The sequence below is a fragment of the Capsaspora owczarzaki genome (genome assembly GCF_000151315.2).
Source record: "Capsaspora owczarzaki ATCC 30864 unplaced genomic scaffold supercont2.12, whole genome shotgun sequence".
Classification (NCBI taxonomy): Eukaryota; class Filasterea; order Ministeriida; family Capsasporidae; genus Capsaspora; species Capsaspora owczarzaki.
The window spans coordinates 268,983-283,494 of record NW_011887303.1 but is presented as its reverse complement, the minus strand read 5'-3'; the positions used below and the strand labels follow the sequence as shown (position 1 = coordinate 283,494).

Sequence of the window (14,512 nt, the reverse complement as noted above, 5' to 3'; positions counted from 1 at the left end):
TCCTCTCTCATACAGTAGTACTTTTGTGCAGTATTCAGCAAAGTACTCGCTCCAAGTCAATCTCAAGTCAATCTCAAGTCAATCTCAAGTCAAATCTCAAGTCAATCTCAAGTCAATCTCAAGTCAATCTCCATTGGCTGCCATTCCTTCAATCCTCGATGGCCGGAAACGCTCAGCACGACGCCATTCTGGACGCCATCTTTGACCCGACGCTGACGCTCTCCACAATGCGCGCGCCGGCGACCATCCGTCCCATTGCAAGACCGACACAGCCACCTGCGCTGTCCGAGAGCGAGCGCGAAGCAGTGGCCCTCGAGCTCCAGGCCGTGCGCCTCGCTTCTTCCGTGTCTGCTGTTACTTCTCCTTCTCCGACAACGACGACGACGTCGCACCCCGCTGCTGACGCCGCCGCGACGAACGATGGCGATAGCGATGTGCAGCGTCTCGCTGAAGCAGAAGTCCTCCTGCGAAAGGCCATCGCTCTGGCGCCACGCAAGCCATCGCTGTATAACAATCTCGCCCAGGTCCTCCGACTCCGACACCACCCTACCGCCAGTACCACCGCTAGCTGCGGGGAGTCTGCAACCCCTGGAAGCTGCACAACTGCTGCTCCTGCGACTACATCTGCTTTTTCCGAAATTCTCACCTTGCTCGGTCGAGCCATCGAGCTCTCCGACCCGACGGGAGCGAAGTCTCCAGCCGAGTTTGAGTCTGACGAGCACCTTCGCACCGCGCGACAGGCCTATGTGCAGCGTGCGTTGGTTCGACAGCTGCTCCAGCTTGATGCAGACTCGAAGGCGGACCATCGTCGTGCAGCGGAACTCGGCAGCGACTTTTCCCGCACCGAGCTCGTCAACTCCAATCCTTACGCGGCCATGTGCAACGCCATGATGGGGCAGTATCTTGCGACCCTGAAAGGCGGCGCCGAGCGATAATCGTGAATGGTGCAGAATTGTGTGAGCAAATAAAAGGGGGAGCTTTTTGTTTGTATCACACAAAAACAAAACAAATTGACGCAAAAAAAGTACAAGACAAATCATACCATCGGACCAAAGTACACAATGTAAAAACCGAATCAACAAACACAGAAACAGAGTGACAACACGTAATTAAAAAAAAAAAAAAAAAAAAAACAAGGGGATGCACGAACAAAAGGAAAGGGGGTGACAAATCACCTACAAGTCGTCGTCCAGAATTGCTTGCTCGTCGTCATACCGGTTGTACCGTTCAGCTTGCAAAAATGCCTTGACACGATAATAGCTGAGGCGGCCAATGCCGAACGCAAGCATTGAAGCACCAAAGGCAATCATGACCCAAAGGCCAGTGAGGTCTTCGCCGTAGCGAATCGGCTTGGGAGGCACGACAGCGGGCTTGGTGCTCGTTGCGGCGGCTGTGGATGTAGGCGTTGCTGACGAGACGTCAGGCGTTGCTGAGGAGACTTCGGGAGTTGCTGAGGAGACTTCCGGCGTTGCTGAGGAGACTTCCGGCGTTGCAGAAGAGACTTCAGGCGTTGCGGAACTGACCTCGGGTGTTGCAGAACTGACCTCTGGCGTGGCAGAGGAGGCTTCCGGAGTGGCACTGGACGCTTGTGGCACATCCGTCGTGGCTGGTGTGGGCAGCTCGCCCCAAGTGCAGACTTGGCCGTCGTTCTCAGTTTCAAGCCAATCCAGCAAGGGCTGGAAGAAGGCAATCATGGGCTCAACGCTAATCTGCTGGGTGCCGGTGAGCACCTCCAGCGCTTCGGGCCAAGACTTGCTCGAGCCGAGCGCAAGCATTTCTCGCAACGCATGGCCAGCCTCGGCGGAGTTGTAAATGTCGCAGTTTGACAGAGGCCCAGAGTAGCCAGCCAGCCTGCACAGCGCATCGTGGAATTGGAACTGGAGCACGAACGCCAAAAAGTACCGCACGTACGGCACATTGGCAGCGACGTGGAATTTGGCACCGGGATCCAAAATGTTGCTGGGGCGTGGCACGTTCGGAGGGGCGACGCCTTGCAGCTCAAAGCGCAGCTGCCACCAGAGGTCGTTGTACTGCTCAGGGGCAACGCTGCCCGAAAAGACCTGCCAGCGCCACTTGTCGAGCATGTATCCGAATGGCAGGAAGGCCAGCTTGTCAAGCGCGACGCCCATCAGAGCATTGAGCTGCACCTGGGCGAGTTCCGCCTCCGGCAGACCTTCAAAGGTTGCCAGTTGCAGAAACTCGAGGTGGCGTGGCGATGAAACAGACAGACGGATGGTGTCGCCCACCGCCTCGTGGAAACCATCGTTGGCCGCCTCGCGGAAGAGCGGAGGCTGTGCTGCATAGCTCTGGTCGTAAAACAAGTGCCCTTGCTCGTGGTGGACGACGTACAAGTCTTCCTCGTTCACGACTGTGCACATTTTGATGCGGAGGTCGCCTTCCTCCAGGTCCCACGCCGAGGCATGGCAGACAACGTCGCGGTCTTGAGGGCGCTCCAGCATGGACAGCGACCAAAAGCTGGCGGGCAGGGGCTGAAAGCCCAGCGACGAGTAGAAGGATTCGGAAAGCTCGTGCAGCTCCAGAGCAGTCTTGCCTTGGCCAAGCAGCGCCGCAGTGACGTCTGGTGCGTCGACGTCCGGGTAGGGCAGCACAAACGAGGCCACGTTCGACCAGGCTTGGGCCCACATGTCGCCGAGAAGGTGCGCGGGAATGGGGCCTTCGGGAGGCACCACATCACTTCCATAGTGCGCAGAGAGTCGTCGGCGAACGTGGCAGTGAAGCTGGTTGTACAAGGGCTGGACGTCCGTCCACAGGTTGTCAATCATGGTGACGAAATCTGCCGCGGGCATGTCGTAGCCCGACTGCCAAAACTCGCCAGTGTTGGCAAATCCATTCTCCACCGCGGCTGCGTTTGACGCTTGCACAAACTGGGCAAACAACGGGGAAACGGCAACGCCGACATTGTTGTGCCAGCCAAGCCAGGCTTCCAGCTTGGCCGCGGGCGTGGCCAAGGGGTCGGCAAGAATGCTGGCAAGCTCGGGCTCGAGGTTGTTGGTGCACGGCGGGGTTTGATCGCCAAGGCACACGGTTGTTGTGGCATAAATCTGCTGCATTTGGGTGACGAGCGAGGAGATTTCTGCGCGGCGTGTGGCGTTGCTGGAGACGTCCGAAAGCAACAGTTTGTTGACTTGACGTGCAGTGACTGGGCACAACGCGGCATTCACGCTCGCGGGCGAGTAGTCTGGCAATTGGCCGAACGTCAGCATGATGCGGAGACCAGTGACCACCTGCTGGTCGAAGGCGGTCACGTTGGCCTCAATCACCTGCATGTCTGCGAGATTGGCGTCCGTGATGTTTGTCTCGTAGGCAAACTGTGCCAGCGCCAACGACCGACGCAGCTGCGTGGCCTGGATGTTGTACGAAGTGAGGAAATCCGAGCAGAACTTTTCGAGGCCTGCATTGCCAGGATTGTCGCACGCCGGCGCAAGGTCGTCGCGAGTAGTCAGTTTGCTCGCATCATGAGCACCAGGCTGGTCTTGGTCTTGGTCTTGGTCTTGGGGTTGCGTGTTGGGTGCTCGAGCAATGCCTGGGTTGCGACCAAGTTCGTTGGAACAGGGGGTGAGCTCTACGTCGCTGGGACTGCCTCCAGCGCGGTCCGCACCATCACTCTGAGCATCACCAGCACGAAGCATTACCATCATTCAATCCAGAGTGCATGTCGGTGGCCCGCTTGGGCGATCGCTTGAGCTGCTGGTGCAATAGTGGCGCTGCTGCCTTGTTGGCGTCCTGCTGCAGCTGGCCTGTCTCTGTCGGTGAGCTCGAGCCAGAGAGTGCGCCTGGCTGGGTGACAATGGCAGTCGCTGCAATCATCAGCAACAGCGTGGCGCTGACAACGAGCGTCAGAGCACCCCAGCGCTGCGACATGACTTGGAAAGTAAAAAAAAAAAAAAAAAAAAAAAAAGAATCAAAAAAAAAAAAAAAAAAAAAAAAAAAAGATGAATGAAAGTTCAATCAAGATTGAAAATGGGACCAGAAGCAAAGTGAGGGGACGGCGGTGGGGGAGGGGGGGAAGCTCCTGCATCAGAGCACTTGTTTGAGGCTGCGAGACATAATAAAGGCGTCGTGAACGCAACCAACTCCAAAAGCATCGAAAATAGAACATGGCACGCTAAACTTTGACGCGATTGAACATTCATACAAAACTCTTCCACAAACAACAAAAAATCCAGTCACCAATGGCAAGAAACCACATGTATGAATGCAACTTTTAATAGCTTCGGCCAAAGAGGCAGAAAACCTTGGCGGGCTTGTCGCACTTGACGCACTTCTGGCCAGCCTTGAGCTCGGGCTGCTCGAAGGGCTTGCACAAGCTCTTGGCACCCATAGCAGCGCCAGAACCGTCATCCGTGTCACTGCAAAAAACACAAATGTCGCACAAAAACCAATCATCAAGCATCGCGTCATGAGAGGAAGAAAAAAAATTCCGCCACATAAACACAAACTTCTTTCAACCTCAAAACCCCCAAAGCCCCGACCCCCCAAAACAGTCACTTACACCTTGGCAGAGCTCTTCTTAATGTCCTCCTCACAAGGAGTCTCGTCGCACCAGGGGGCAAGGACGGCGCACTTGGCGTTGAGCGCGGGAACAAAGTCTTCCCAGTTCTCGATGCGGCGAACGTGAGCATCACGAACGGCAGTTGCGCGAGCAAGAAGCGAGTCCTGGATGGTGGTCAGGAGGGTCTTGGCAGTCGTGGCAATGTTGTCGACCGAGTGCGAAGTCTTCTCGCCAGTGTCGCGGCGAACGGCAACAATCTGCTTGTTCTTCATGTCGCGGGGGCCAACCTCGATGCGCAGCGGAACGCCGCGCAGCTCCCAGTGGTTGAACTTGTAGCCGGGAGTGTAGTTGTCACGGTCGTCAAACTTGACGCGGATGCCGCCAGCGCGGAGGGCGTCCTCGACTTGCTTGCCGTAAGCCATGAGGGCGGCGCGGTCGGCCTCCGAGAGCGAGGCGGTGATGCCGCAGGGGACGATGACGGCCTGAAGCGAGGCGACGCGAGGGGGCAAAACAAGACCCTTGTTGTCACCGTGGAGCATAATCATGACGCCAATCGTGCGGGTGGTCAGACCCCACGAGTTTTGCCAGACGTGCTTCTTTTGGCCGGGACGGTCGTTGTCCTCAATCAGAATGTCAAACATCTTGGAAAAGTTCTGGCCAAGGTTGTGGCTGGTGGCGCCTTGAACACCACGGCCGGTGGAAGGGATGATGGCCTCGACCGTGGTCGTGTACAGACCGCCGGCAAACTTCTCCTTCTCGGACTTCTTGCCCTTGATGACGGGGACGGCGAGGTACTCCTCGTAGACGCGGCGGTAGAGCTCGAGAATCTGCAAAACCTCCTTGTCGGCCTCGGGCTTGGTCTCGTACGCAGTGTGGCCCTCCTGCCAGAGGAACTCGCGGGTGCGCAGGAACGGCGTGGGGTTCTTGAACTCCCAGCGGACAACGTTGGCCCACTGGTTGATCTTGAGCGGGAGATCGCGGTGCGAGCGAATCCACTTGGCGAACGATGGGTACATGATGGTCTCGCTGGTGGGGCGAAGCGCGATGGGCTCGGCCAAGTCGGACTGACCGCTCTTGGTGACCCAGGCGACTTCGGGGGCAAAGTCAGCAATGTGGTCTGCCTCCTTCTCGAGGGCGCTCTTGGACACAAACATGGGGAAGTAGGCGTTCTCGACGCCGAGCAGCTTGATCTCGCGGTCGAAAAAGTCGCGAATGTGGTCCCAGACGGAGCAAGCCCACGGGCGAAGAATGTAGCAGCCAGAAATGTCGTAGTACTCGATCATTTCAGCGCGAACAATGGTCTGAGTGTACCATTCGTGGAAGTTGGTTGCCTTGTCGGCCTCAACGCCAATCAGAATGCGCTTCTCGTCCTCGGCGGCAGATGATGCAGCGGACGAGGCAGCGGCGGCCTTCTCCTTGGCGGGCTTGGCCTCCGCCTTGGCGGCAGCGGGAGCAGCAGCAGCAGCAGCAGCGGCAGGGGTGGGAGTCGGGGCGGGCGCCAGGAGCAGTGTACTCCTTGCCGGTGAGGGCCTTGAACTCGCCCTTGAGCTTGAGCAGCTCGGCGAGAGCGGCAGTGGCGTCAGCCTTGGCAGTCTTGAGGTCGCGCACAACGTTGCCCTGAGCAGAGATCTTGGCAGCGAGAGCGGCCTCGGCATCAGAGACGGGAGCACCAGCAGCGGCGGAGGTGGAAGCAGCAGCAGCGGCGGCAGGAGCAGCGGCGGCAGCAGCGACAGGGGCAGCAGCAGGGGCGGCAGCCTTCTTCTTGTCTTCAGCAGGGGCAGCGGCAGGGCGAGCACCAGGGGCAAAGTCCTTGCCAGTCAAAGTCTTGTACTCGGCCTTGAGCTTGAGGAGCTCGGCAACGGCAGCAGTGGCGTCACCCTTGGCAGCCTTGAGGTCGCGCACAATGTTGCCTTGGGCGGTGATCTTGGCAGCAAGAGCGGCCTCATCACCAGAGCCAGCAGCAGCGGCAGGAGCAGCAGCGGCGACAGGGGCAGCAGCAGCAGGGGCGGCAGCCTTCTTCTTGTCTTCAGCAGGGGCGGCAGGAGCCTTCTTCTTGTCTTCAGCAGGGGCAGCAGCAGGGCGAGCACCGGGGGCAAAGTCCTTGCCAGTCAGCGCCTTGTACTCGGCCTTGAGCTTGAGGAGCTCGGCAACAGCGGCAGTGGCGTCACCCTTGGCAGCCTTGAGGTCGCGAACAGTGTTGCCCTGTGCGGTAATCTGGTCGGCAAGCTTGGCGACAGCAGCATCCGAGGAGGTGCCGGCGGGCGTGGCGGGAGCAGCGGCCTCCTTCTTGAGGGCGGGGTTGGAGGCGATGGCGCCAGAAGCAGCGGCAGCCTTGGAGGCAACCATCTCGGCCGAGCCGTCGGGAATGAGGAACATGGTGAACGAGCCATCGTCGTTCTTGGCGTCGACAATGTAGTAGCCACGGCGGTTGAACTGGATAATATCGCCCTTCTTGAGGTTGGCGGCAGCGGGCTCAGCGAGCAATTGCGTGTCAAAGCGGGTCTTGGGGGTGAGAATGTCGTCAATGTTGTCCTCCTCCTCAATCTTGGGCTTGATGATGAGGTAGTCAAAGTCGGACGAAAGGACGGGCACGAGCGACTTGCCGGGGACGTTGGCAATCCAAGTGAACTTTTGGGTCTTCTTAAAGTCCTTGTCCTCGGGCAGGTACTCGACGTCGACCGAGGCGATGGGCTTGCCGTGCTCGCGGTAAATCTTGCGGACAATGTGGTTGCCCCAGTTCATCAGCGTAATAATCTCGCCCTCCTTGATGGCGTCGGCATCAACACGCTCCATGATGAGCGCGTTGGCGCGAACAACCTTCTTGGTGCCAATGCTGGCGTCCTTGGGGTGCAGCGGAACGTCCGTCTCCTCGGGGGTGGCGGGGCCGTTCAGAACGCGAATGGGCACGGCAGAGTCGCGCTCGATGGCAGTGAAGCGCGGAGCAACAGGGTCAATGTGCTTCTTGTTGTAGCCCCAGAACTTGTCCCACTCCATGAGGTTCGAGTTCTTGGACGAGCCAATCGAGATGATAAAGTCGCGAAGGGCGCCGACCGTCATGCCGCGACGCAGCACGCCGCGAACGGTGGGGAAGCGCGGGTCGTTCCAGCCGTCCACAAGCTTCATGTCGACGAGCTTTTGCAGCTTGCGCTTGGAAAGCACAGTGTATGAGAGGTTGACACGCGAGTAGTCGTAAATCATGGGCTTGCGGAGACCCAGCGCGTCGATAATCCAGTAGAACTGGGCATCGCGGTCGTGGTACTCGGTGGTGCGGAGTGCGTGTGTGACGCCCTCGAGCGAGTCGACGATGGGGCAGGCCATGTCGTACGTCGGGTAGCACTTGTACTTGTCGCCGGTGCGGACGTGGATTTCGTTCTTGCAGCGGAACATGACGGGGTCGCGCAGGGCGCCGTTGTTGCTCTGCATGTCAATCTTGGCACGCATGCAGCACGTCAGACCAACGGGGGAGCCCTTGATCATCTCAGCCCACAGCTTGAGGTTGTCCTCGACGGAGGCGTCGCGACGGTACGAGTTTTGGCGCGCCTCGCGCTCGCTGCGCATCTTGTCGACGGGGGTGTCGTCCACAAACGCCTTGCCCTCCTTGAGCATGCGCTCGCCGTACTGCAGGATGGTGTCAAACCAGTCCGAGGTGTGTGTGAACTTGTCGGGCTTGATGCCGAGGCTCTCGAGATCCTCGAGGATGGCCTGCTCAAACTCAGAGTTCTCCTTGGCCGGGTTGGTGTCGTCAAAGCGCATGATGAGCGTGCCCTCGTAGATGCGAGCATAGTACTCGTTGAGCAGCGCGGCCTTGGCGTGGCCGACGTGGAGGTAGCCGCTGGCTTCCGGGGGGAAGCGGGTCACGACCTTGCCCATCTCGGCACCGGGCAGCACGACAAACTTGGCCGACTGGTTCTTGATCACCTGGTTGTCGCTGGCATGCTGGTAGGCGAGGCTCTTGGAGGCAGGGGCCGCACCCGACGAGGCAGAGGCAGCGCCAGAGGAGGAAGGCTCCCGCTCGTGCTTCTTTCCAGGGTAGTGCACGCGCTTGCCAAACGGCGCAAGGGTGGCCAGGTGGGTCGCCCAGCGGGTCACCTCGACAAACTTGCCGTCGCGGGAGGCGGCAGCCCATTGCTTGTTGACCTCGGAGAGTGCGAGGACAACGGCAACGTCGGCAAGCGAGAGCGCCGAGCCGACAAGGTAGGTGCGCAGGCGCAAGTGCGTGTCGAGTGATGCGAGCGAGCGTGCAAGGCCAGCCTCCGTGACGCCGGACTCGGGCAGGTGGGATGCGGCAAAGTCGACCCAGGTATCGACCTCGGTGGCGACGAGCGCATCGCCCTGCGCGCCATAGAGGCCCGATGCTGGCGCCAGACGCGACAGCAATCGTGCCAGGTTGTATGCAGTGGCCGGGCCGACCTTGGCGCCCTGAGCGGTGGTGAGCTCGAGCTGGCCAGCGGGGACGCCCTTGCCCTCGATCTTGACCTGGACGCCGTGCTCGCGGACGATCGCAGCGACAACCTGCAGAACTATTTGTTGTTTTTGGTCGAGAGAGTTGAGAGTGAGTGATGGGAGTGAGTGATGTCAACATGTGCAGCGATTGCTTCATAGTGAAACGGGGATTTGTTGGTGGAGAGACGAATGGATTTGCGCGGCAGCGTTTCGCTTGGAGCAAAAGCTTGTACGAGTGGTACGTCGATGCTGCTGCTGCTGCTGTTGCTCAAATCTCAGCGCTCAGACAGAAGCGGGGAAGGGGCAGAAAGAATGAATAAAAAAAAAATAAAAAAGAGCGAGATCTTTGAATGGTTTTGTTCTTGTGCGATGCTGTCAGCAGTGGCCCCCTCTCCTCACACACAGACGGGTGCCTCGAGACAAAGGATGCACCGTGGGTCGATGATGAATGCGACAGGGCGTGTTGACGGCGAATGCGAGCCGTTCCATCAAAAGTATAATAAAAAAGAAAAAAAAAAAAAAAAAAAAAGAGAAAACCTCATGGCTCGCTGGACTGCAGCTCGCATCATGAACCAATCGCACTCAGGGAACAGCAAACTGAGACAAGGTGTACTACGAGTGCGTATATCAGATGTGTGTGCGTGAATGTGGAAGCGGGAAGCGGAGATCCGGAAGCACCCGCAGGTTTGTGTGTTGGAAAGCGCGCTGCAATGCAACAACCATACAAACAAAAAAAAAAAAAAAAAAAAAAAAGCTTAACGTTTTCTGTTACCTGCACTGTCGCCTTTGATTGTGTAGGACATTGGTAGTGTGTGAAGAAAGGAAAAAAAGGAGGAAGTGGAAGAATGAGCTGACAAATTCAAAAACAAGTACACACACGAGCAGTGCACAGTCGGATGTACATTTTGACAAACAGCTCAGAAGCGAGCCGCGATTCATACAAAATAATGCGCTATATTCGAGATGGTGGTACTTTAATCGAGGTTACCCTCGGTCACTCTCACCCGCGCGAAGCGCGGACGTCAAATCGCGCCAGCGATTTCATCCTCTCTATCTACTACTGACATTGACAGCGGAAGCAATGAGGCAGCTTTTCACTTTTTTTTTTTTTTCGTTTTTTCGGACTCTGGCGCGTCACACTGTGATCGAGTGATCTTCCAATCAAGCTGTTTTTCGGCTCTCTTAAGGCTTCGAAAATGAATGAGAAGTGAGTGGGAGACAAGGGGGCTCAGAATCACAACAAATCACAATGGGTTTTTAATGGCTTGTCGACGAGAGGGGGTGCATCACTTCAATGTCGTGCTCGAAAACCACCACAGATACAAGCACGCTTCCACAAAATCCTGAAACTCGGTTTACTGAGAAGCAGCGGGCTTCCAGTTGCGGTCAAAGTTCTTCTTCAGGCCTTGCCAGCATCTGTACAGACAGGTTTCATTTGTTTTCTCAAAAGTCAGCTCACCTTTTCCACACCAACCGCACCAACATCCTCAACCCTCAAACAAAAAAAAAGCAACTCACTCGTAGTAGTGAGGATCAAGCTTGTTGCAGAGCTTTTCAGACCACTCGGTCAGAGCGAGCGAGAGGCTCGACTCGAACATGAACGCCTGGGTGCCGTCGGCCACACGTACGGGCTTGAGGTTGGCCTTGCTCGCACCATCAAAGGTGGGCGCATCGGGGCCGTGCGGGGTCATCATAGAGTGCAGCGAGCCGCCGCCAGGAAGGAAGCCCTCCTCCTTGGCCTCGTACACGCCCGTGATCAAGCCCATAAACTCGCTCATGCAGTTGCGGTGGTAGTATGGAGGGCGGAAGGTGTGGTCTTGCACAGCCCAGCGAGGGGGGAAGATGACAAAGTCGGCGACTGCCACGCCCGGCTCGTTCGAAGGGCAAGTGAGCACGGTGAAGATGGAGGGGTCCTGCGCGAAACGGACAACGACAAGAACAATGTGTGTGTGTGTGTGTGTGTGTGTGTGTGTGTGTGTGTGTGTGTGTGTGTGTGTGTGTGTGTGTGTGTGTGTGTGTGTGTGTGTGTGTGTGTGTGTGTGTGTGTGTGTGTGTGTGTGTGGTCAGTGCATGACAACGAAAAAATAGAGAGTTGAGAAAAAAAATCTCCAATCATACAGCGTGGTCAAAGGCGGTGCAGTTGATGACCATGAAATGCGCCAGGTTGTACTTGTAGGGCGCATAGTTTCCATGCCAGGCGACGACATCGAAGGGAGTGTGATCCTGTGTCAAAAAAAAAAAAAGAAAAAAAAAAGAAAACAAAGAAGAGGCAACTGTGAGCGCCAGATTCTTCAATGGACGAATCCAACAACTCATCAGGGAATCAAACGAGCTCAAGACGCGCCGCTCTGCTCGTACCTGCTTGGCGGCAAACAGAACACCTTGGTACTTGGAGATGATGGTGAAGGGCTCATCGCGCTCCTCAAACCAAGCAACAGGGGTCTCAAAGTCGCGGGGATTGGCGAGGCCGTTTGCACCGATGGGACCGAGGTCGGGAAGGCGGAAGTGCTGGCCGAAAACCTCAAGCACGTAGCCGCGCGAAGGGCCATCTACAGCCACCGAGAAACGAATGCCACGCTGGATGACGCAGATTTCGTTCGGGTTGACTTCGAGAATGCCCAGCTCGGTGGTGATGGTCAGCTTGCCCAGTTGCGGGACTGAATGATGATGATGGTTGAGAAGGGGGTGAGCGAATCCAGAAGAAAACGCCTTTTTTTTTTTTTTGTTTTTTCAAAACCCAAAACAATCTCTGCTTACCGATCAAGTAGTCACCGTCCGAGTTGTACATGGCAGTGTGATCCATGGACGTGTTGATGGCGTAGACGTGAACGGAAAGACCATGACGAGCGCGCTCATCACCAGCGCCACAGACAGTGCGCAGGCCCTTCACCCAATCGACCTTGGCGTCGTTGCTGCAGAATTGAAAGGGAGGAAGAAGGAAGAAGTGATGAGCCATTGCAGCCGGCAACAAATCAACCACGCAACACAAAACGACAAAGACAGGCAACCGTACCTGGGCAGATCAAATGGCTTCCATCGGAGCTGGTTTGGGTTTGGGGGCAAGGCATCCCAGTTGTTGCGCACCGAGCCTTCGACGGCCTCGAACGGAGTGTGGCAGACGGACGGGCGGATGCGGTAGAGCCAGCTGCGGAATCATCCCAACAACAACAAAAACAACAACAACACCAACGACAACAACCAAAAAGAGAGGAGATTGCAAAAGTCGATATTGAGTCGCATAAAACCGGACGCATTGCAAAAGCCGATGAGAGTGAGAGCGAGAGTTTCGCAGTGCGCAGATGGCGACCCAAACCGGGGTGGCGGGGTGTGAGATTCGCACCACAGTCGATGAGCATTTTTTGTTTTTTACCTGCGCTGGTTGTGCACGCGAGGCGCAGTGAATGCAGTGCCAGAGAGCTGCTCGGCATAGAGGTTGTACGGGCAGACCTGCGGGGAGTTCTGGCCGACGGGGAGCGCGTTCGGAAGCGCCTCGGTGGCAAAGTGATTGCCAAAGCCAGGCATGTACTAAACCAGCGAAAACCAGCAATACAACCAGAATGATGGAGGGAGTGTGAGCAACCTGTCCGCAAAACGCTCAACCGTGGTCAACGTCTGTGAATTCACTGACCTTGAGTGGCGACTTGTTGGACGAAGCTGGCGAACGAACGAGCAAAAAGCAAAGTGAGCAAATCGTCAAGACAGTTCGAGCACCATTGCGCAATGGGCTACAAGTGCATAGTCATGTAGAGTGTAAGAGTGGTAGAGAGTCAGGGGTGAGGATGGCGGGGAGGGTGGAGGAGGATGGTCACACTGTGCAGCAGTCAGTCACGCTCGGCCATTTAGCCATTTAGCATGTTCCTCTCACTCTCGCGCTCACTCTGCCGCTTCTCATTGCGTGCGTTTGTGCTTGCAGTGTTGGTAGCAAGCCGCAGTCCAAAAGGAGGGGGAGGAGAGGGGATGGAAGCGGGTTTGCGTTCAGTGAGAAGTGCGTTTACCGGCTGCCATTGTGTAAGGAAGGGGTTGATTGGATGCGACGATAGCACAGCAGCAAGAAAACCAAAAAAAGAAGGATTGATAAGGTCAGCTTGAGCTGCTTGAGCTTGTGATTTTGTGGGGAGAACGACTCAAAGAGTCAAAGAATCGGATTGACAATGGGAGCGAGCATTGGATGGTCGAGTTCTGTTCAGCTCTCAAATACAAATGCACTCGTTGTTCTTGCACTCTTTATTTCCTTTAACGTTGATTCCACTCTTCTTTTTGTTTTCATACAGAATGGCAGACGTACCCCAAGTCGAGGTGAGCGATGGGATCGAATTGGTTGACGATTGAGCCAGCTTCGTTCGCTCGTTCGTTCGTTCGTTCGTTCGTTCGGTCGATCCGCCTCGTTCCACGAATGCGATCGCTGGTCATTCCAGTCACTGAGTGCTGCAGGGGTGGGGGTGGGGAGTGGGACACACAGCGAGCACAGAGAACAAGCGAGCAAAAAGCGGCCTTTTTTTTTTTTTTTTTTTTTTTGCTTTTTCACTTGCTCTTGCTTGTTGGCTGGAGCGAGGGGCTCATCCATTCTCAGATGATGGACACTGGAAAGCCCTCCGTTGTGGCATGCTTGGAGCGGGTGAGAGTGAGACCGCGCGTTGGAGGGATCCTTTTGGCTCCTTGCCCATATGCTTTTTGGCTTTGGACGCCGCCTGTGCTCTTGCTCTGGTCGCCTGGCTCCACTGCGATCTGCGTGACATGATTCTGTGCTTGGGCTGATTTTCGATCGCGTGGATGGACGAGGCGGAACGGCGAGAGATCACCAAAACGCATCAACTTCACTCGACTTTGATCTTGCCTTTCGTCTTGCTGCTTGCTCACGTTGATTCTGCATTCAATGCATGCATGGGACTACACTACAGGAAATCAAGGTGACCTCGTCGCCGCTGCTCGCAGCCGCCAAGCACCTCGGCGAATACTGCGACACTCCTAACCGCGCGTACATGCAATGCCGCTTTGACAAGAAGAATCCTGAGCTCTGCCTAGAGGAGGGCCGTTACGTGACAGAGTGCACTGCTGAATTGTAAGAAAGGGTTTTTTTTTGGTTTTTGTTGGACAAGACAAGGGGGGGGGGCTCCAACTCCCCCTTTTCTTTCTCGCTTGTCCCTTGAATACAGCTTCAAGGTGCTCCGGGGTAACTGCAACGAGCGCTTCACCGAGCTCTGGCAGTGCCTGGACAAGAACAACCAAGATTTCCGATTCTGCTCTGCCGCCCAGAAGGCACTGGCAGCTTGTGCGAAGGAGAAGATGGTAAAGCAACGATTGCGAGCAATTTTTCCAGCACTTCTGACTCACTGTGTTCGTTGCACTGGACACTTGAACTCTTTGGCAGAGCTTCCTTGGTCACTAATCGATGGCACCAAACCGCTTTGTGTTTCTTGATTGCGTTTCGCAAGACCCAAAAAGTGCATCAATACAAAAATTCTGTTTATTCCGCTTGGCCATGCTCGTTGTTGTTTCACGAGCCCCTTCTAAGTGTGATGTCGTTTGTTGATGCTGCTGGAGCGGTTGGCGAGCCAT

The 14,512-nt window shown here is 56.2% G+C and overlaps 5 protein-coding genes across 5 annotated transcripts; 2 read left to right on the top strand and 3 right to left on the bottom strand.

Moving 5' to 3' along the window:
• The first annotated feature begins 92 nt into the window (after positions 1-92).
• CAOG_06680 (hypothetical protein) lies at positions 93-1,036 on the top strand. Its single transcript, XM_004344251.2, has one exon. It carries the CDS (start codon positions 159-161, stop codon positions 933-935), a length of 777 nt encoding a protein of 258 aa, XP_004344301.1. The 5' UTR covers positions 93-158; the 3' UTR covers positions 936-1,036.
• CAOG_06679 (zinc-dependent metallopeptidase) lies at positions 971-3,893 on the bottom strand. Its single transcript, XM_004344250.2, has 2 exons — positions 3,654-3,893; positions 971-3,544 (listed from the first exon to the last, which is right to left on the bottom strand). The coding sequence occupies exons 1-2, from the start codon at positions 3,880-3,882 to the stop codon at positions 1,176-1,178; spliced, it is 2,598 nt and encodes an 865-aa protein (XP_004344300.1). The 5' UTR covers positions 3,883-3,893; the 3' UTR covers positions 971-1,175.
• A 332-nt stretch (positions 3,894-4,225) lies between these two features.
• On the bottom strand, positions 4,226-9,801 carry CAOG_06678 (glutamyl-prolyl-tRNA synthetase; the record flags this gene model as incomplete). Its single annotated transcript, XM_004344249.2, has 4 exons — positions 9,729-9,801; positions 6,122-9,033; positions 4,514-6,006; positions 4,226-4,370 (listed from the first exon to the last, which is right to left on the bottom strand). The coding sequence occupies exons 1-4, from the start codon at positions 9,757-9,759 to the stop codon at positions 4,226-4,228; spliced, it is 4,581 nt and encodes a 1,526-aa protein (XP_004344299.2). The 5' UTR covers positions 9,760-9,801.
• Positions 9,802-10,075: 274 nt separating this feature from the next.
• Positions 10,076-13,025, bottom strand: CAOG_06677 (homogentisate 1,2-dioxygenase HgmA). The gene is made up of 9 exons (XM_004344248.2): positions 12,952-13,025; positions 12,585-12,610; positions 12,327-12,481; positions 11,970-12,101; positions 11,714-11,868; positions 11,315-11,613; positions 11,075-11,179; positions 10,475-10,869; positions 10,076-10,372 (listed from the first exon to the last, which is right to left on the bottom strand). Exons 1-9 carry the CDS (start codon positions 12,959-12,961, stop codon positions 10,312-10,314), a joined length of 1,338 nt encoding a protein of 445 aa, XP_004344298.1. The 5' UTR covers positions 12,962-13,025; the 3' UTR covers positions 10,076-10,311.
• A 176-nt stretch (positions 13,026-13,201) lies between these two features.
• Positions 13,202-14,427, top strand: CAOG_06676 (NADH dehydrogenase 1 alpha subcomplex subunit 8). The gene is made up of 4 exons (XM_004344247.2): positions 13,202-13,252; positions 13,855-14,015; positions 14,110-14,242; positions 14,325-14,427. Exons 1-4 carry the CDS (start codon positions 13,229-13,231, stop codon positions 14,340-14,342), a joined length of 336 nt encoding a protein of 111 aa, XP_004344297.1. The 5' UTR covers positions 13,202-13,228; the 3' UTR covers positions 14,343-14,427.
• Positions 14,428-14,512: the final 85 nt, after the last annotated feature.